At 38.8% G+C, this 22,351-nt stretch overlaps 1 protein-coding gene across 1 annotated transcript in view; it reads right to left on the reverse strand.

Moving 5' to 3' along the window:
* Positions 1 to 7,235: 7,235 nt before the first annotated feature.
* Positions 7,236 to 22,351, reverse strand: part of TNFRSF9 (TNF receptor superfamily member 9) — a 44,865-nt gene continuing 29,749 nt past the window's right edge. The window contains exons 3-7 of the mRNA XM_053689882.1: positions 21,369 to 21,509; positions 15,964 to 16,030; positions 12,602 to 12,744; positions 9,139 to 9,276; positions 7,236 to 8,283 (exon numbers count right to left, since the gene is read on the reverse strand). Coding sequence (XP_053545857.1) covers positions 8,183 to 8,283; positions 9,139 to 9,276; positions 12,602 to 12,744; positions 15,964 to 16,030; positions 21,369 to 21,509 — 590 coding nt within the window. The 3' untranslated portion in view covers positions 7,236 to 8,182. The remainder of the gene's footprint in view (positions 8,284 to 9,138; positions 9,277 to 12,601; positions 12,745 to 15,963; positions 16,031 to 21,368; positions 21,510 to 22,351) is intronic.

A 22,351-nucleotide genomic window follows, 5' to 3' on the forward strand; every position in this document is an offset into this window, starting at 1 on the left:
TCTAGGTTTATATGTTTAATTTACAGTTACAATAAAATCTTGATATTTACTTCCACCGGGCTGATTTTACTGACAACCCAGCTAAAATGTAACCCAATAATAACTAACATTAGTTAATTTGAGCAACAAACATTGAAAACATTTAATATAATTTAATCAGTTTATGTTAAATTATGCAACTAATTTGTGCTTTGGATAGCTTAAAGGGACACTAAAGTCAAAATAAACTTTAATGATTCAGATAGAGCAGTAGTTTTAATACCCTTTTCAATTTACTTCCATTATCCAATTTTGCACAGTCTTTTTATATACGCTGTTTCTGAGGCCCAGCTGCTACTGAGCATGTGCACAAGCTCACAGGGTATATGTATAGTAGTCTGTGATTGGCTGATGCCTGTCACAAGATACAGGAGGCCGGAAAATTGGAGGAAAAATAAATTTGCCAAATATAAATCTACCGCTTATTTGAAATTCAGAGTAAGGGTCCAATTTAACAAATAGCGGGCGGACATCGCTAAATGCCGACAGCATACGCTGTCGGCTTTTAACATTGCACAAGCATTTCTGGTGAAATGCATGTGCGATGCCGCCCCCTGCACATTCGGCCACTTGCAGAGGGTGTCAATCATCCCGATTGTATCTTGCGACCCCTGCTTCTTAATGTCTGTTTCTGAAGAGCCGTAAACTTTTGGGGTAGATTGCATCATACACTGCTTAATAAATCTACCCCTAAGTGTTATTGCATTGTATTTTTATTATGCACTTGTTAATTATGCAATTCTACTGCAATTTAGTGGTCCCATATTTAAATGACAGAAAATGTTACAACACTGCAAAGTATTACACTGCTCTTACCCAGCACCCATTTTTTGGATATGTTTTGGCAGCAGTATCATCAGAGAGAGAAAAGTTAGGTCAAGTACTGCCATCATATCTTGCATGGTTCTGGATAAAGGCATCTCACAAATTGTTGTGTGATTTAACATTGGAGCAGCCTGCTATACTACAAACTCTTTTTGCAATGAATACAAATCAAAACTGTGATGCCGTCAGAGCAGTTTAACTTGTAGTTGATTTTATCTATGAGTTAAGTTTGTCAGTGAAAATATAGAATTGAGGTAACATGTACAAAGAATACTATTACAGATCTAAGGAATGCTCTCGTACGACTCATTTAAAAGGCACTGACATTGTAAGACCCATTTTACACAGCAGTAAGATATAAAAACAGAATTTATGTTTACCTGATAAATTTCTTTCTCCAACGGTGTGTCCGGTCCACGGCGTCATCCTTACTTGTGGGATATTCTCTTCCCCAACAGGAAATGGCAAAGAGCCCAGCAAAGCTGGTCACATGATCCCTCCTAGGCTCCGCCTACCCCAGTCATTCGACCGACGTTAAGGAGGAATATTTGCATAGGAGAAACCATATGGTACCGTGGTGACTGTAGTTAAAGAAAAAAATTATCGGACCTGATTAAAAAACCAGGGCGGGCCGTGGACCGGACACACCGTTGGAGAAAGAAATTTATCAGGTAAACATAAATTCTGTTTTCTCCAACATAGGTGTGTCCGGTCCACGGCGTCATCCTTACTTGTGGGAACCAATACCAAAGCTTTAGGACACGGATGAAGGGAGGGAGCAAATCAGGTCACCTAAATGGAAGGCACCACGGCTTGCAAAACCTTTCTCCCAAAAATAGCCTCAGAAGAAGCAAAAGTATCAAACTTGTAAAATTTGGTAAAAGTGTGCAGTGAAGACCAAGTCGCTGCCCTACATATCTGATCAACAGAAGCCTCGTTCTTGAAGGCCCATGTGGAAGCCACAGCCCTAGTGGAATGAGCTGTGATTCTTTCGGGAGGCTGCCGTCCGGCAGTCTCGTAAGCCAATCTGATGATGCTTTTAATCCAAAAAGAGAGAGAGGTAGAAGTTGCTTTTTGACCTCTCCTTTTACCTGAATAAACAACAAACAAGGAAGATGTTTGTCTAAAATCCTTTGTAGCATCTAAATAGAATTTTAGAGCGCGAACAACATCCAAAATGTGCAACAAACGTTCCTTCTTTGAAACTGGTTTCGGACACAGAGAAGGTACGATAATCTCCTGGTTAATGTTTTTGTTAGAAACAACTTTTGGAAGAAAACCAGGTTTAGTACGTAAAACCACCTTATCTGCATGGAACACCAGATAAGGAGGAGAACACTGCAGAGCAGATAATTCTGAAACTCTTCTAGCAGAAGAAATTGCAACTAAAAACAAAACTTTCCAAGATAATAACTTAATATCAACGGAATGTAAGGGTTCAAACGGAACCCCCTGAAGAACTGAAAGAACTAAATTGAGACTCCAAGGAGGAGTCAAAGGTTTGTAAACAGGCTTGATTCTAACCAGAGCCTGAACAAAGGCTTGAACATCTGGCACAGCTGCCAGCTTTTTGTGAAGTAACACCGACAAGGCAGAAATCTGTCCCTTCAGGGAACTTGCAGATAATCCTTTTTCCAATCCTTCTTGAAGGAAGGATAGAATCCTAGGAATCTTAACCTTGTCCCAAGGGAATCCTTTAGATTCACACCAACAGATATATTTTTTCCAAATTTTGTGGTAAATCTTTCTAGTTACAGGCTTTCTGGCCTGAACAAGAGTATCGATAACAGAATCTGAGAATCCTCGCTTCGATAAAATCAAGCGTTCAATCTCCAAGCAGTCAGCTGGAGTGAAACCAGATTCGGATGTTCGAACGGACCCTGAACAAGAAGGTCTCGTCTCAAAGGTAGCTTCCAAGGTGGAGCCGATGACATATTCACCAGATCTGCATACCAAGTCCTGCGTGGCCACGCAGGAGCTATCAAGATCACCGACGCCCTCTCCTGATTGATCCTGGCTACCAGCCTGGGGATGAGAGGAAATGGCGGGAACACATAAGCTAGTTTGAAGGTCCAAGGTGCTACTAGTGCATCCACTAGAGCCGCCTTGGGATCCCTGGATCTGGCCCCGTAGCAAGGAACTTTGAAGTTCTGACGAGAGGCCATCAGATCCATGTCTGGAATGCCCCACAGGTGAGTGACTTGGGCAAAGATTTCCGGATGGAGTTCCCACTCCCCCGGATGCAATGTCTGACGACTCAGAAAATCCGCTTCCCAATTTTCCACTCCTGGGATGTGGATAGCAGACAGGTGGCAGGAGTGAGACTCCGCCCATAGAATGATTTTGGTCACTTCTTCCATCGCTAGGGAACTCCTTGTTCCCCCCTGATGGTTGATGTACGCAACAGTTGTCATGTTGTCTGATTGAAACCGTATGAACTTGGTCCTCGCTAGCTGAGGCCAAGCCTTGAGAGCATTGAATATCGCTCTCAGTTCCAGAATATTTATCGGTAGAAGAGATTCTTCCCGAGACCAAAGACCCTGAGCTTTCAGGGATCCCCAGACCGCGCCCCAGCCCATCAGACTGGCGTCGGTCGTGACAATGACCCACTCTGGTCTGCGGAATGTCATCCCTTGTGACAGGTTGTCCAGGGACAGCCACCAACGGAGTGAGTCTCTGGTCCTCTGATTTACTTGTATCTTCGGAGACAAGTCTGTATAGTCCCCATTCCACTGACTGAGCATGCACAGTTGTAATGGTCTTAGATGAATGCGCGCAAAAGGAACTATGTCCATTGCCGCTACCATCAACCCGATCACTTCCATGCACTGAGCTATGGAAGGAAGAGGAACGGAATGAAGTATCCGACAAGAGTCTAGAAGTTTTGTTTTTCTGACCTCTGTCAGAAAAATCCTCATTTCTAAGGAGTCTATAATTGTTCCCAAGAAGGGAACCCTTGTTGACGGGGATAGAGAACTCTTTTCCACGTTCACTTTCCATCCGTGAGATCTGAGAAAGGCCAGGACGATGTCCGTGTGAGCCTTTGCTTGAGGAAGGGACGACGCTTGAATCAGAATGTCGTCCAAGTAAGGTACTACCGCAACGCCCCTTGGTCGTAGCACAGCTAGAAGGGACCCTAGTACCTTTGTGAAAATCCTTGGAGCAGTGGCTAATCCGAAAGGAAGCGCCACGAACTGGTAATGTTTGTCCAGGAATGCGAACCTTAGGAACCGATGATGTTCCTTGTGGATAGGAATATGTAGATACGCATCCTTTAAATCCACCGTGGTCATGAATTGACCTTCCTGGATGGAAGGAAGAATAGTTCGAATGGTTTCCATCTTGACCTTGAGAAACTTGTTTAAGATCTTGAGATCTAAGATTGGTCTGAACGTTCCCTCTTTTTTGGGAACTATGAACAGATTGGAGTAGAACCCCATCCCTTGTTCTCTTAATGGAACTGGATGAATCACTCCCATTTTTAACAGGTCTTCTACACAATGTAAGAACGCCTGTCTTTTTATGTGGTCTGAAGACAACTGAGACCTGTGGAACCTCCCCCTTGGGGGAAGTCCCTTGAATTCCAGAAGATAACCTTGGGAGACTATTTCTAGCGCCCAAGGATCCAGAACATCTCTTGCCCAAGCCTGAGCGAAGAGAGAGAGTCTGCCCCCCACCAGATCCGGTCCCGGATCGGGGGCCAACATTTCATGCTGTCTTGGTAGCAGTGGCAGGTTTCTTGGCCTGCTTTCCCTTGTTCCAGCCTTGCATTGGTCTCCAAGCTGGCTTGGCTTGAGAAGTATTACCCTCTTGCTTAGAGGACGTAGCACTTTGGGCTGGTCCGTTTTTACGAAAGGGACGAAAATTAGGTCTATTTTTTGCCTTGAAAGGCCGATCCTGAGGAAGGGCGTGGCCCTTACCCCCAGTGATATCAGAGATAATCTCTTTCAAGTCAGGGCCAAACAGCGTTTTCCCCTTGAAAGGAATGTTTAGTAGCTTGTTCTTGGAAGACGCATCAGCCGACCAAGATTTCAACCAAAGCGCTCTGCGCGCCACAATAGCAAACCCAGAATTCTTAGCCGCTAACCTAGCCAATTGCAAAGTGGCGTCTAGGGTGAAAGAATTAGCCAATTTGAGAGCATTGATTCTGTCCATAATCTCCTCATAAGGAGGAGAATCACTATCGAGCGTCTTTATCAGCTCATCGAACCAGAAACATGCGGCTGTAGCGACAGGGACAATGCATGAAATTGGTTGTAGAAGGTAACCCTGCTGAACAAACATCTTTTTAAGCAAACCTTCTAATTTTTTATCCATAGGATCTTTGAAAGCGCAACTATCCTCTATGGGTATAGTGGTGCGTTTGTTTAAAGTGGAAACCGCTCCCTCGACCTTGGGGACTGTCTGCCATAAGTCCTTTCTGGGGTCGACCATAGGAAACAATTTTTTAAATATGGGGGGAGGGACGAAAGGAATACCGGGCCTTTCCCATTCTTTATTAACAATGTCCGCCACCCGCTTGGGTATAGGAAAAGCTTCTGGGAGCCCCGGCACCTCTAGGAACTTGTCCATTTTACATAGTTTCTCTGGGATGACCAACTTTTCACAATCATCCAGAGTGGATAATACCTCCTTAAGCAGAATGCGGAGATGTTCCAACTTAAATTTAAATGCAATCACATCAGGTTCAGCCTGTTGAGAAATGTTCCCTGAATCAGTAATTTCTCCCTCAGACAAAACCTCCCTGGCCCCATCAGACTGGGTTAGGGGCCCTTCAGAGATATTAATATCAGCGTCGTCATGCTCTTCAGTATCTAAAACAGAGCAGCCACGCTTACGCTGACAAGGGTTCATTTTGGCTAAAATGTTTTTGACAGAATTATCCATTACAGCCGTTAATTGTTGCATAGTAAGGAGTATTGGCGCGCTAGATGTACTAGGGGCCTCCTGAGTGGGCAAGACTCGTGTAGACGAAGGAGGGAATGATGCAGTACCATGCTTACTCCCCTCACTTGAGGAATCATCTTGGGCATCATTGTCATTATCACATAAATCACATTTATTTAAATGAATAGGAATTCTGGCTTCCCCACATTCAGAACACAGTCTATCTGGTAGTTCAGACATGTTAAACAGGCATAAACTTGATAACAAAGTACAAAAACGTTTTAAAATAAAACCGTTACTGTCACTTTAAATTTTAAACTGAACACACTTTATTACTGCAATTGCGAAAAAACATGAAGGAATTGTTCAAAATTCACCAAATTTTCACCACAGTGTCTTAAAGCCTTAAAAGTATTGCACACCAAATTTGGAAGCTTTAACCCTTAAAATAACGGAACCTGAGCCGTTTTAAAACTTTAACCCCTTTACAGTCCCTGGTATCTGCTTTGCTGAGACCCAACCAAGCCCAAAGGGGAATACGATGCCAAATGACGCCTTCAGAAAGTCTTTTCTAAGCATCAGAGCTCCTCTCACATGCGACTGCATGCCATGCCTCTCAAAAACAAGTGCGCCACACCGGCGCGAAAATGAGGCTCAGCTTAAGCTTTGGGAAAGCCCCTAAGGAATAAGGTGTCTAATACAGTGCCTGCCGATATTATTATATCAAAATACCCAGATAAAATGATTCCTCAAGGCTAAATATGTGTTAATAATGAATCGATTTAGCCCAGAAACAGTCTACAGTCTTAATAAGCCCTTGTGAAGCCCTTATTTATGATCGTAATAAACATGGCTTACCGGATCCCATAGGGAAAATGACAGCTTCCAGCATTACATCGTCTTGTTAGAATGTGTCATACCTCAAGCAGCAAGAGACTGCACACTGTTCCCCCAACTGAAGTTAATTGCTCTCAACAGTCCTGTGTGGAACAGCCATGGATTTTAGTTACGGTTGCTAAAATCATTTTCCTCATACAAACAGAAATCTTCATCTCTTTTCTGTTTCTGAGTAAATAGTACATACCAGCACTATTTTAAAATAACAAACTCTTGATTGAATAATAAAAACTACAGTTAAACACTAAAAAACTCTAAGCCATCTCCGTGGAGATGTTGCCTGTACAACGGCAAAGAGAATGACTGGGGTAGGCGGAGCCTAGGAGGGATCATGTGACCAGCTTTGCTGGGCTCTTTGCCATTTCCTGTTGGGGAAGAGAATATCCCACAAGTAAGGATGACGCCGTGGACCGGACACACCTATGTTGGAGAAATTGTAGTTTATAATAAAGTAATAAAGTATTCCATTGCTATATACAATAAATTATCATTTATAAAAAAAAGTATTTCTAAATATATTGCTATACACTAAACAAAGAACAAAGTAAAAAAGTAAAAAACTAAAATGAATAAATATAATAAAAATGTGTATGGTATATTATATATATATTACCACTTTGGGTGCACAGTCTGATTTAGCAATGTTCTGGTCAGTTTAGACATGAGCTTGTAATTATCAGAGGAGCATTCAATGGAATGTTATTAAGGCATAATAATGTCTTTGGTACAAGAATACAGGGGTGATAAACAAAACTTGGGTATGTATTGGTGAGATGGTTTCTTGGTATAGGACACTAAATCTACTTATTGAAATATTAACACTAGTTCTAGCCTGATACCAAACCTCAGTAAGTGTGGTAGGACAAACCTGCAACGATACGGGTCAGTGAATGTAGCTGAACTATAATTGTTTTACTTTTATTAATAAAATGGGCATTTAAATTGGATTACGGATTTCTCTAATTTGGATAACCCCAAATTTACATCTTTATAGCAGGATATAAAGATTGCTACTCTGATGTTACAGTGTTGCCACGAGCCGTTCTACTTTTTGTTGTTTGTGGCTACATGCGGCCTTCTACATTCATTTTGTCGACCCCCTGGGAGAGTGGAACTAAAATGTGCGTTTTGGGGATTTCTGGAAAAGCTTCAACAAGGTGGGCACAACTCACAAAAGCTCTTTGGAAAGAAAACATACCGTCTATCCTATAACCTTACCTTATTCTGAATCTGTGCCTCAGGATGTTTTTAGGAAATATATATTATCTGTGTGTTTAATACCCATAAATTTATTAAAGGCTCTAAATTATTGATCTGTGGCACCTATGTGCTATAAAGTTGGTTATCACTGGACTATAGCAAAGTCCCAAATACATCTTCTGACTAACTTCCCATGTCATGATGATACGACCTGTATCATTTTCCACGGAATCTCCTATCATTGCGAAACATAGTATCTAATCGCCTAGGCTAAGTTTGGAAGTCAAACTTTCTTATTCATAGAGTAACAGAAAAACGCTGTAACGATTCTGTGTCAGGGATGCTGAATCATGACTTCCTCTCCTTCCTCTTCTTCTGGAAAGTGACAGCTGCAGCCATCTTCCTCCTTTGCTATTTTTTCAATTTGTACAGGAACTAAAAGGAAATAAAATACACTTTTAAGAAAACACAGCAGTTAGTAAACTACATAATTATATTAGACATGTATATTCGGTGGTTTAGTATACCTCAGAATCCGGAAAAGGGCAACCCTTTGTGCCGTTTGGCTATTTTCAGAGCCAAATTTATACTTGTGAAACAGCAACACACTAAAATTTGTGCAAATCCAAATTTGGCTCTTAAAGGGACATGAAACCCAAAATGATTTAGGTAGAACATACAATTTTAAACAACTTTACAGTTTACTTCAATTACCAAATTTCCTTCATTCTCTTGGTATCATTTGTTGAAGGAGCAGCAATGCACTACTGGTTTCTAACTGAACACATGGGTGATAATAGGTTTAAATTAGAAAGTTGCTTAAAATTGCATGCTGTATCCGATTTATGAAAGAAAAAATGTGGGTTTAGTATCCCTTTAATAAGTATTTGTGTGTGTGCGTGCGTATAATGTGTCGGCAATGTCTCTCTGTGTGTGGGTTTTTTTCTGTATGTGTAATGTGTGTGTGTGTATATAGCAAGGGCTACTGACCCCCCAGTGTTGATTATATACAGAATATATGGTCACTAAAACCCCTCTAGGAATTCTAATGAGCCCTTAGTAACCAACCACTATTGATAGTTTCTTTGATATTCTGTGCAACTGATTTATTAAATCTCACTCATCTCTCAATTAATAAGTGAATCAACTGCATACAATATGATAAATGTAATGATATTTACCTGTAATTATTTAGCTATAATAAACGTTTTGCAAAATATGAAATTACTATACAAAAAAAAGATAGATCTTGATCTCAGACGTAAATAAAAATTGTAAACAGTGTCTTACTTTTGTGGAATTCATTTTTCATCTTCTTCATCCCTTTAACAATATATGGAATTAAAAACAGCAAACTGCAAACAAAAGCCACGATGGGAACAGCAATGAAGGCTATTACTAGCCTTGAACTATTATCTTCTGTTTTTCCTACAACAAAATAAAAAATAAATAAATATGCATTTGTTGCATGAAAGCACAATAAAAAAGGTGGTGCACACATATATTTAAAGGGACATTAAACACAATTTTTTTCCTTTCATGATTCGGATAGCGCATGCAATTTTAAGCCACTTTCTAATTTACTCTTATTATACATTTTTCTTCATTCTCTTGGTATCTTTATTTGAAAAGCCGGAATGTGAACTTAGGAGCCGGCCCATTTTTGGTTCAGCACCTGGGTAGTGCTTGCTGATTGGTGGATAAATGTAGTCACCAATCAGCAAGCGCTACCCAGAGTGCTGAACCAAAAAAAGCTGCTAAGCTTTTCAAATAAAGATACCAAGAGAACGAAGAAAATTTTATAATAGAAGTAAACTAGAAAGTTGCTTAAAATTGCATGCTCTATCTAAGTCATGAAAGAAAAAAATTGGGTTTAGTGTCCCTTTAACCATTTCAGTACTGACCCATTTTAGTTGATTTGTACTTGTTGCATAAAAACATACATTTTAAAGAAACATTAAAAAACTGTAGAATTGAATCATCTACAAATTCATAAATAAAAGATACGTTACTTTAAATTTAAAAAAGCAGTTTTCTGCTACTAGCCAATCACAAACTCATATATGTAAGTTTGTAAGCTGTAACTTTTGCACATGCTTAGTAGGTACGTGCACCCTCCAAAACTCAGCCGCTGTCCCTTTAAAATTGTCTGCACTTTTTCTTTAAAAAACAAAACAACAAAAACCGGACACCCATGACTGATAAACAAATTTAGATGTACAGGCATGTGGCTGTTAGATTTAGAATGTATTTAAACTCAACTGGAACTTTTTTGTAAGTATATTAAGATTTGTATAGGCTGAACTCAATGGACTTCCCAAAGACCACATTTTTACTTAATTTGCTTAAATAAAAGGATTTACAGTGCCATCAAATAGCTTTTCTACACTAATAGATTCCTAGGGGCCGATTTATCAAGCTCTCTATGGAGCTTGATGCCCCTGTTCAGGCTCGCCGGAAACAGAAGTTATGAAGCAGCGGTCTAAAGACCGCTGCTTCATAACTTGTCCGCCTACTCTGAGGCCGCGGACAGAAATCAACCGATCGAATATGATTGGGTTGATTGACACCCCCTGCTAGCGGCCGATTGTCCGCAAATCTGCAGGGGGCGGCATTGCACCAGCAGTTCACAAGAACTGCTGGTGCAATGATAAATGCAGACACTGTATGCTGTTGGCAATTATCGATGTGCAGCAGACATTATACGATACATTGTATCATGTCCGCTCGCACTATAACAAATCTACCCCCTAGTATGCATTTGGATGCATAACATTTATACATTTTATTTTAAATTTATTTTTGTAAAGTCATCTATTTTAAACATAGGGTTGTCAGGTTTCCAAAATTAAACTGGACAGTCCAGTACTTTACCAGGTTACCCATTAAAATATTCACAACAAATACATAGTAAGTTAATAAAAAAGACAGAAGTCCGTTGAGTTCAACCTATACAGAGACTACCTGATTTACACTAAAGAAGCTGACAACTGAACTTACATTTAACAATTAGAAAGCTGACTCATTTAACACAAGCAATCATATCCCTGAATTCTGTTTTAGCCAGAAATGTATCTAAGTCATTTTGAAATGTATCTAAGGTATTGGCATTTACTACCTCCTTAGACAAAATTTTCCACAATTTGATTCCCCTTCCATGAAAAAACATTTATGTTGCTGTAGATTAAAACTCCTTTCCCCTAGCTTTAAATTGTCACAAACAAATGCCTTGGAATTAACAGCACTTCTGCCATCTCTAGACCAGATTACGAGTGGCGCCTTTACAGTTACGCTACGCACAAGCAATAAGTGGGGTTTTTTCCACTTTTTTTGCTCAATTGACTTCAATGGGGGGAAAAGTTTATCATGTGCACAATATTGTAAGTTCGGCTTTTTACACGTCGGGTTTGTGCGCAAGCAGACTACTTTCAACTTAAAATCAAGCGCAATCTGACACAAGAAAAAAAAGTGTACCTCTAGCGCAGTTCATTCTCGAACTGGAGCGTTAAATAATGCTCCACTTGTAAGCTGGCCTACTGTATATGGGCCTTGAATATATTTATATAACGTAAACATATCACAGGGCACTCAAAAGCATATGTCTGTATGCCATAACTTTTACTAGAAACATTTTTGCTAATGGAAATATATTGTAAAAATGTTTTTTTCAAAACTGAAATGTACCAATGCATATTTTAATTGTGACATCTCCATCACTGAATCAATGATGGCCAACGTTCTAAAACATGGGAGCCACAGAACAATATTTAGAAGCCTTAAAGCGACATTAAACCCAAAACTTTTCTTTCATGATTTAATAGAGAATACAATTTTAAACATCCCAGTTTACTTCTATTATCTAATTTACTTCATTAGTACTGCTCATTTTTTTCAAAGAGGTAACGTTTCCACCTCTTAGCCAATACCTGTGCATGCCTAAAGCATAATGCCAATAGGCCCGCACAGCTATTGGCTAAAAGGTGGAAACATTACCTTGTTGAAAAAAATGAGCAGTGCTGTGGGCAGTCAGAGCCGCTTAGATAAGCAGTGAAGCTGAGGCAAAATAAAAAGTAACTTTTTATCATTTTTTTTTTAAACTGATGAAGGAAGGTGGCCTTTATTTTTAATGATGGTAAATCCTAGCGTTTTTGAAATGCTAGGATTTACCTTCACTTCAAATATGAGGTTTTATTTTTGACTTTGCAGTTTTATCTTATCTTATTATTTTTTTTAAAGGTCAATAAAATATTAATTTAGTATACCTGTTTGACAGTAAGTGGTAGTAAGAGTGTCTGACCTCTTGTTAATTTTCAAAAAATCCCCAATTGCCCCCAACATACAGTGTAGTGTAGGTTTTAATTAAAATAAATGTATTGTTAATTAAAAAAATAAAATAAAACATATACATTTAACATTTGCTGCCCATCGCTGTGCGACTTACCCCCTTCGCTGCGCTAGGTTCTCATGCCATGTCTCACCGCATGAGAACGAGGCTCCTTTTGGAGTCTATGGAAGAGCGTTCGCTTTGCGGGCCACTTCAAATACCAGCGCACAATTACAAATGCTGGTATTACGAGTGGAGCTCAAATATCACACTCACGAAAGCACAATTTTGAACTCCACTCGTAAAAATGGCCTATAGTTTATGACCAATAAGCCCTGTGTATTCATTTTATTTTTTAAATGAACTGTATTATTCACTATTTTAAATACCATGACATGGAAAATCACATCTGTCTTCTGTAAAACATACTTATTATATTGGTGACTGTTGGCGATTGAGTAGTTGTTGCCTTGGTGGATGTTGTAGTGCCAGAATTTTTCGACTCACTTCCACAAACCACATCAAAAGTTGTATTTCCATTAAACAAAACAAGAGATCCTTCAGCAGAGCAGCTGTATAATTGGAAATATAATTTTATGAACAATGATGTTTAGGTAGAAGCAGTGCCCTTATTCATGCACTAGGAAAAATAATAATAATAATAATAATAATAATAATAATAATAATATACAGACAGTCCCCGGGTTACAGACATCCGACTTAAGTACAACCCGTACTTACAAACGGAGAAAATAGGGCTTTACCGCCAATCCTTCTTTACAGGATAACCTAAAATACTCAAAATCCAATTGTCACATGGAGAGAAAGTGATGTGAAATGTTCTGAACAGGGGCACAGATAGCAAAACAAACTTTTCCCTATGGTATCCAAAACTAAAAAAAATTTGGATTGAGTTTATCCTAAAAAAAAGCGCCTGTTCCAACTTACATACAAATTCAACTTAAAGGGACAGTCAAGTCCAAAAAAAAACTTTCATGATTTAAATAGGGAATGTAAATTTTAAACAACTTTCCAATTTACTTTTATCACCAATTTTTCTTCGTATTCTTAGTTGAAAGCTAATTCTAGGAGGTTCATATGCTAATTTCTTAGACATTGAAGACTGCCTCTAATATGAATGCATTTTGACCACTAGAGGGCATTAGTTCATGTATTTCATATAGATAACATTGAGCTCACGCACGTGAAGTTACCCTGGAGACAGCACTGATTGGCTAAAATGCATGTCTGTCAAAAGAACTGAAATAAGGGGGCAGTTTGCAGAGGCTTAGATACAAGGTAATCACAGAGGTAAAAAGTGTATTTCTATAAGTGTTGGTAATGCAAAACTGGAAAATGGGTAATAAAGGGATTATCTTTCTTTTTAAACAACAAGAATTCTGGTGTTGACTGCCCCTTTAAGAACAAACCTATCTTGTTCGAAACCTGGGGACTGCCTGTATATATTCCATAGTTTTATCAGCCCATAGAAATATTAAATTCCCCCCCCAAAAAAAAATCTGATTTTGAGATTACATCCATTAAAGGGACATGAAACCCCAAATTTGTATTTCATGATTCAGATAGAACATACAATATTAAAAAACTTTTCAATTTACTTCTAGTATCTAATTTGCTTCATTTTCTTGGTATAATTTGTTGAAGAAGCAGCAATGCATTACTGGGAGCTGGTTAACACATTGGGAGAGCCAATAACATGAGGCATATATGTGCAGCCATCAATCAGCAGCTCCTGAGATTACCTAGGTATCCTTTTCAACAAAGAATGTCAAGAGAACAAAACAAATTAGAAATAAATTGGACATTTGTTTAAAATTCCATGCTCTATCTGAATCATGAAACATTTTGTGTTTCATGGCCTTTTAAACAAGTTAAAATGTTTGTGAGAAAACGTTTAGAGGGGCTTGAAACTTGAACATTTTCTTTGATGATTCAGACAAAGTAAACAATTTTAATCTACTTTCCAACTTCCTTGTTTTCAAATTTGCTTCATTCTCTAGATATCCTTTGTTGAAGGAGCAGCAAAGCACTACTGGGAAATAGCTGAACACAGAGGGAGAGCCAATGACAAGAGGCTTATATGTTCAGCAACTAATCAGCATCCAGTTCCCAGTAGTGCATTGCTGCTCATAAGCCAACATAAGTAAGCTTTTTAACAAAAGATACCAAAAGAACAAAGGAAATGAGATAATAGAAGAAAATTGGAAACTTGTTTAAAATTGCCTACTATATCTAAATAATGTTAGTTTAATTTTACTTTACTGTAAAATCAAAAAAGAAAAAATGTGGGTTTCATTTCCCTTTAATATTTAAAGGGACAGTCTAGTCAAAATTTAACTTTCATGATTCAGATAGGGCATGCAGTTTTAAACAACTTTCCAATTTACTTTTATCATCAAATTTGCTCTGTTCTCTTGGTATTTTTTGTTGAAAGCTAAACCTAGGTAGGCTCATATGCTAATTTCTAAGCCCTTGAAGGCCGCCTCTTATCTGAATGCATTTTGACAGTTTTTCACAGCTAGACAGCGCCAGTTCATGTTTGTCATATATATAAAATGTTCCTCACTCACATGGAGTTATTTGTGAGTCTGTCAAAATAACTGAAATAAGGGGGTAGTCTGCAAAAAAATGTCCATCACTGTTGGCGGCACGACTATCTCCCCATCACTCCAAGACCGCTGCCTCGGAGTCACACTTGACTTAAATCTGTCCTTCATTCCCCATATTCAATTGCTCTCTTCATCCTGCCGCAACCACCTACGGAATATCTCCAAATTTCGTCCGTTTCTGAGTGCTGAAACTACTAAACAGCTAATCCACTCCCTGGTAATTTCCCGACTTGACTACTGTAATAACTTACTATCTGGCCTCCCTTTCTCCCCTTCAATCCATCCTAAATGCATCTGCCAGGCTAATCCACCTCTCTCGACGGTCTGTTTCTGCTGCACCTCTCTGTGAGTCCCTTCACTAGCTCCCCATTCACAACAGAGTTAAATTTAAAATTCTCACCCTGACCTACAAAGCCCTCACCAATGCTGCCCCACCCTACCTGTCCTCACTCATCAACAAATATACTCCAGCCCACCCCCTAAGATCAAACAATGACCTGCTTCTTGCCTCCTCTACCATTATCTCCTCTCATGCTAGACTACAGGCCTTTTCTCGTGCGGCACCAACCCTCTGAAACGCACTTCCTTGAGCCGTCAGACTCTCCCCTAACCTCTCCTCATTTAAACGTTCCCTAAAGACCTTTTTGTTCAGGGAAGCTTATCACCCGACTCATTAACAAATTAACTTCACTTACCTAACAGCTGCCCTCTATCTCCTCACTAATATCATTCTCACCTTTGCAGTCCCCACCTCCTGTTTCCCATCCTCCTACCCATCTAGATTGTAAGTTCCCACGGGAATAGGACCCTCAATTCCCCCTGTATTTGTCTGTAAAATGTTGTCTTATCGTATTGTTTCTCCGTTGTACTTTTATCCTTGTACCCATGGGTAGCGCTGCACAATCTGTTGACGCTTTATAAATAAAGAATAATAATAATAATAATAATACAAGGTATCACAGAGGTAAAACGTGTATTATTATAACTGTGTTGGTTATGCAAAACTGGGGAATGGGTAATAAAGGGATGATCTATCCTTTTAAACAGTAACAATTCTGGAGAAGGCTGACCATTTAAATCAGTCTACTTTAAATGTATGTTGGAATCCCTTGTCTCTTTAAATCCCAGTATACAAATGGGTTTAACTACAGTAGTACTCACCTTTTCCATGGTCTACATTTGCCCTCTTTTTCAGGTTTAAATGTCCCATGCGGGCAGTCCAAGCATTCTGTAATACAAATTAAAAAAGGGGAAACAAATCTTAGTCCTTAAGGACCGGAGTATTTTGTGCAAACTTTGACCCAAGTACCAGAGAATTTTACAACAAAAAAAAGTTAAAAAAAAACCAACAACTGTAATAAGATTTATTATCACATTCAACGAAAACGTGTAACTAATGAACTTTAGAAAAAAAATCTCAAAAATTGTTCATTAGTATCCTCTCAGCCAGCTAAGACCAAACAGACATAGAATTGTTATTAGTTAGATAGTTAAAGGGACACTGAACCCACATTTTTTCTTTTGTGATTCAGATAGAGCATTACATTTTAAGCAGCTTTCTAATTTACTCCTATTATCAAATTTTCTTTATTCTCTTGGTATCTTTATTTGAAATGCAAGAATGTAAGTTTAGATGCCGGCCCATTTTTGGTGAACAACCTGGGTTGTCCTTGCCGATTGGTGGATAAATTAATCCACCAATAAAAAAATGCTGTCCAGAATTATGAACCAAAAAAAATTAAAAAAAATTTGATGCCTTTTTCAAATAAAGATAGCAAGAGAAAAAAGTATAATAGGAGTAAATTAGAAAGTTGCTTAAAATTGCATGCTCTATCTGAATAACGAAAGAAAAAAAAATTGGGTTCAGTGTCCCTTTAAGGTCTGTATTCGCAGCTATGTAATCTCATGTTCTAAAATGTTATAATGGGGCAACTCATATTTGGTACGGCATAACTGCCCAAATTCTCAAATCTGACCAACAAAACTAGACATATTTAAAAAAAACAAAGGAATTGATCTAGGCATTTTTTTGCATTCCATGACACATTTCCAGCCTTGGACAGATGGTCCTAAAATTTTCTTTATGATCTTCTGTGTTTAGGAATATCAGACATGTAAGGTTTTGCCATTGGTTTTGAGAATTAGAAGGCCTTGGATTGTAGCTGTGCATCACAGTTCTGAAAGAGATTTTTTTTATACCATAAAATAAAACACAGGTTGATTTGCTACTAACTGAAGCTTATTTCCAAGGCATAGGAATAGAGTGAACCAGAGAACTCTGGGTAAGATATGCAAATGCTTGCTTTGATTAAACACAGTCATGGAAGTAAAAAGTGTGAGATGTATATATCATTTTCATATCTTACCCAGAATTCTCTGGTTCACTTTTATCTCAACCATAACTAAGTATTGATTTTGCCTTGGAAATAAGCTTCACTTAGCAGCACATCAAATGTGTCTTCTGCTGATGACAACTAACACTTGAAGAATGGTGGCAGCTCCTCAAGAGTGAAGTTCCTTGACTCTCCATCAGGTTAATTAGCCAAAGTTGGATTATAACACTTCTGGTACTTGCTGGACCTTTTGACCATGGCACCAGAAGAGTCAACAGTAGGCATGTGCATTCGGGCCATTCGTCAGCAAACGAATGGCGAAGATGGCAGTCTTCAGCAGCATTTGACTCTTTTTAGGAGCCGAATATCTTCTTGTGATAGTGAAACACACTAAGATCTGTGCAAATCCAGATCTTACGGCTAGATTTGGAGTTTTGTCGGTAACGACCCGAAAAACTAACGCCGGCTTTTTTCTGGCCGCACCATAAAAATAACTCTGGTATTGAGAGTCCACATAAAGGCTGCGTTAGGCTCCAAAAAAGGAGCGTAGAGCATTTTTAACGCAGCTTCAACTCTCGATACCAGAGTTGCTTACGGACGCAGCCAGCCTCAAAAACGTGCTCGTGCACGATTCCCCCATAGGAAACAATGGGGCTGTTTGAGCTGAAAAAAAACCTAACACCTGCAAAAAAGCCGCGTTCAGCTCCTAACGCAGCCCCATTGTTTGCTATGCGGTAACCCTTCCTACGTCTGCACTTAACACTCTAACATGTACCCCGAGTCTAAACACCCCTAACCTTACACTTATTAACCCCTAATCTGCCGCCCCCGCTATCGCTGACCCCTGCATATTATTATTAACCCCTAATCTTCCGCTCCGTAAACCGCCGCTACTTACATTATCCCTATGTACCCCTAATCTGCTGCCCCTAACACCGCCGACCCCTATATTATATTTATTAACCCCTAATCTGCCCCCCTCAACGTCGCCTCCACCTGCCTACACTTATTAACCCCTAATCTGCCGACCGGACCTGAGCGCTACTATAATAAAGTTATTAACCCCTAATCCGCCTCACTAACCCTATATTAAATAGTATTAACCCCTAATCTGCCCTCCCTAACATCGCCGACACCTAACTTCAATTATTAACCCCTAATCTGCCGACCGGAGCTCACCGCTATTCTAATAAATGTATTAACCCCTAAAGCTAAGTCTAACCCTAACACTAACACCCCCCTAAGTTAAATATAATTTAAATCTAACTAAATAAATTAACTCCTATTAAATAAATTATTCCTATTTAAAGCTAAATACTTACCTGTAAAATGAATCCTAATATAGCTACAATATAAATTATATTTATATTATAGCTATTTTAGGATTTATATTTATTTTACAGGTAACTTTGTATTTATTTTAACCAGGTACAATAGCTATTAAATAGTTAAGAACTATTTAATAGCTAAAATAGTTAAAATAATTACAAATTTACCTGTAAAATAAATCCTAACCTAAGTTACAATTAAAACTAACACTATACTATCAATAAATTAATTAAATAAACTACCTACAATTACCTACAATTAACCTAACACTACACTATCAATAAATTAATTAAATAAACTACCTACAATTAACCTAACACTACACTATCAATAAATTAATTAAATACAATTCCTACAAATAAATACAATTAAATAAACTTGCTAAAGTACAAAAAATAAAAAAGAACTAAGTTACAAAAAATAAAAAAATGTCTACAAACATAAGAAAAAAATTACAACAATTTTAAACTAATTACACCTACTCTAAGCCCCCTAATAAAACAACAAAGCCCCCCAAAATAAAAAATGCCCTACCCTATTCTAAATTACTAAAGTTAAAAGCTCTTTTACCTTACCAGCCCTGAACAGGGCCCTTTGCGGGGCATGCCCCAAGAAGTTCAGCTCTTTTGCCTGTAAAAAAAACCCATACAATACCCCCCCCCCAACATTACAAACCACCACCCACATACCCCTAATCTAACCCAAACCCCCCTTAAATAAACCTAACACTAAGCCCCTGAAGATCATCCTACCTTGTCTTCACCTCACCAGGTATCACCGATCCGTCCTGGCTCCAAAATCTTCATCCAACCCAAGCGGGGGTTGGCGATCCATCATCCGGTGCCTGAAGAGGTCCAGAAGAGGCTCCAAAGTCTTCATCCTATCCGGGAAGAAGAGGCGATCCGGACCGGCAACCATCTTGATCCAAGCGGCATCTTCTATCTTCATCCGATGACGACCGGCTCCATCCTGAAGACCTCCACCGCGGACCCATCTTCTTCCGGCGACGTCCAACTGCAGAATGACGGTTCCTTTAAGGGACGTCATCCAAGATAGCGTCCCTCGAATTCCGATTGGCTGATAGGATTCTATCAGCCAATCGGAATTAAGGTAGGAATATTCTGATTGGCTGATGGAATCAGCCAATCAGAATCAAGTTCAATCCGATTGGCTGATCCAATCAGCCAATCAGATTGAGCTCGCATTCTATTGGCTGATAGGAACAGCCAATAGAATGCGAGCTCAATCTGATTGGCTGATTGGATCAGCCAATCGGATTGAACTTGATTAGGGGTTAAAAAAATTTAATCGAGTTGCGGCGATGTGGGGGGACCTCGGTTTAGGGGTACATAGGTAGTTTATGGGTGTTAGTGTACTTTAGAGTACAGTAGTTAAGAGCTTTATAAACCGGCGTTAGCCCAGAAAGCTCTTAACTACTGACTTTTTTCCTGCGGCTGGAGTTTTGTCGTTAGATGTCTAACGCTCACTTCAGACACGACTCTAAATACCGGAGTTAGAAAGATCCCATTGAAAAGATAGGATACGCAATTTACGTAAGGGGATCTGCGGTATGGAAAAGTCGCGGCTGAAAAGTGAGCGTTAGACCCTATTTTGAGTGACTCCAAATACCGGCGGTAGCCTAAAACCAGCGTTAGGAGCATCTAACGCTGGTTTTCACGGCTAACGCCAAACTCCAAATCTAGGTCTTAGTGTTTTGCACTTTGACAACAAGAAATCCAGTTCCGAAAAGATCCGGATTCTGCTGGTGGCTGCAATCTTTGACATTCATTTACATAAATCCTAAATCTAAGGGAAGTTTTTTAGATACGGTTTTTCTAAAGGATTCTAATAGGGCACTGGTTTTTAAACCTGTCCTCAGACCTCCCCAACAGGCAAGGTTTTCAGGATTACATTTGATGAGAGCAGGTAAAATAACAATGTTTACAAATCAGATGATTATTTCACCTGTGCTCCTGTTAAGATATCCTTAAAATGTTGCCTGTTACGGAGGTCTGAAGACAGGTTTGAAAACCAGTGTGCTAGACCAATTCATTTTAAAAGTGTTATATTCCATGTACACTTAAAGGAATATGAAACCCAAAATTCAGCTAGAGCATTTTAAACAGCTTTCCAATTTACTTCTATTATCTAATTTGCTTAGTTCTATTGGTATCCTTTGTTGAAAAGCATCAGGAGCTTGGAGCTAGCTGCAGATTGGTGGCTGCACATATATGCCTCTTGTGATTCACTCATCTCATAAGCTCAGCTAACTCCCTGTAGTGTATTGCTGCTTTTCAACAAAAGATACCCAGAGAATGAAGCTAATGTGATAATATGAATCAACTGGGGTTTTTAAATAAAAAAAAAAAAAAAAAAAAAAAAAAAAAAAATGTATGCTCTATCTGAATCATGAAAGAAGACAATTTTGAAATATAACCATTGTAAAGCAATATCCACTAACCATGTATTATTTTTTTTAACCCTTTGAGTGCTAATGACGGCTCAGAGCCGTCACTAGCACTCTCCCACCTTGAGGGAGATCTGGGGGCTCCCACCCGCTCATACCCCGGCGATCGTGCCTGTAGAGTGACAGGCATCACCAGGGATTCCCGTTTTACAAGGTGACGTCACCGTGCAACTTTATTTATACTTATACAATGTTAAGTATAGGAGCAGGGGGCATGCTGCTTAGAAGCCTGTATCTCAGGCATCTAAGCAGCTACAGACCCCCAACCTTTCCAACAGTGTAAGTCTTTGGGGTCTGAAATTTTTTTTAAAAAAAATTTAAAAAAAAATTCTTCAAAAAAAAAAACACATTAAAAAAATCTTAGCACCCAGGTGGGAAAGTTCTTATCACTCAAAGGGTTAAATATAAAATGTAAAATATTGTAGATATCGTCTTACCTTCTCCTACTAGCTCTTGGCCTTGTGGACAAATAATATTAGCACACGCCTTACAGTTTTCACCAACACATCTTTTGCCTTTGATACATTTGCATACTGCGTTCCTGTCTCCACTGCACTGTTCTTTATACTGAAATATTCCTTTAAAAGAAAAAAAAATCATTATTAAAATAAAAACAATCCTTTATGTAGAATACTTCTATTTTTTCGATATTTCATGCTTTTTATTAGTTATTCATATACATTTAGGCCTAGATTACAAGTGGAGCGCAAATATGTACGCAGTAAGGAGTGGTAATACCGCTTGCATATTATCCTTACTGCTTGCATTTAAAAGGGACATGAAACCCAAAAAATGTCATGATTTAGACAGAGCATGTGATTTAAAAAAAAAATAATAGCCTTGAATCCAGACCATTGTATATTAATTAAAGCAGTGTTTTTCAACCAGTGTGCCGTGGCACACTAGTGTGCCGTGAGAGATCCTCAGGTGTGCCACGGCAGACTGACAACAGTGTGACATATTTTTTAAACTTTGCTTGTTTTTTACTCCCAGTGCAGGGGTAGTTTGTAGGAGGCATGGCATAACAGCACAATACATACAGTATGTGTGTGTTTGTGTGTATGTGTATATATATATATGCTGTATTAGGCTACAATGTGTGATTTTTTTAAAATTTTGGGATGGTGGTGTGCCACAGGATTTTTTAATGTAAAAAAGTGTGCCACGGCAAAAAAAAGGTTAAAAATCACTGAATTAAAGGGGCAGTATACTGCAATTCGTTTTTTCTCATTTGAATGTGTTTCCGATTATATATAATTTACCTACTGGAATTTATTAAATTCTTTACATTAGGCTTATTAACCTTTATTTTGTCACTTGCAAGAGCCGTTTTTTGCCGTTTGTATCTCCACCTATATTGTAAATTTCAAAGCTGTGTAAACAATCTTTATTTTCCATTGTTCGCTCAAAAGACTCACTG

Source organism: Bombina bombina, chromosome 8 (genome assembly GCF_027579735.1).
Source record: "Bombina bombina isolate aBomBom1 chromosome 8, aBomBom1.pri, whole genome shotgun sequence".
In the NCBI taxonomy this organism is placed as follows: Eukaryota; Metazoa; Chordata; class Amphibia; order Anura; family Bombinatoridae; genus Bombina; species Bombina bombina.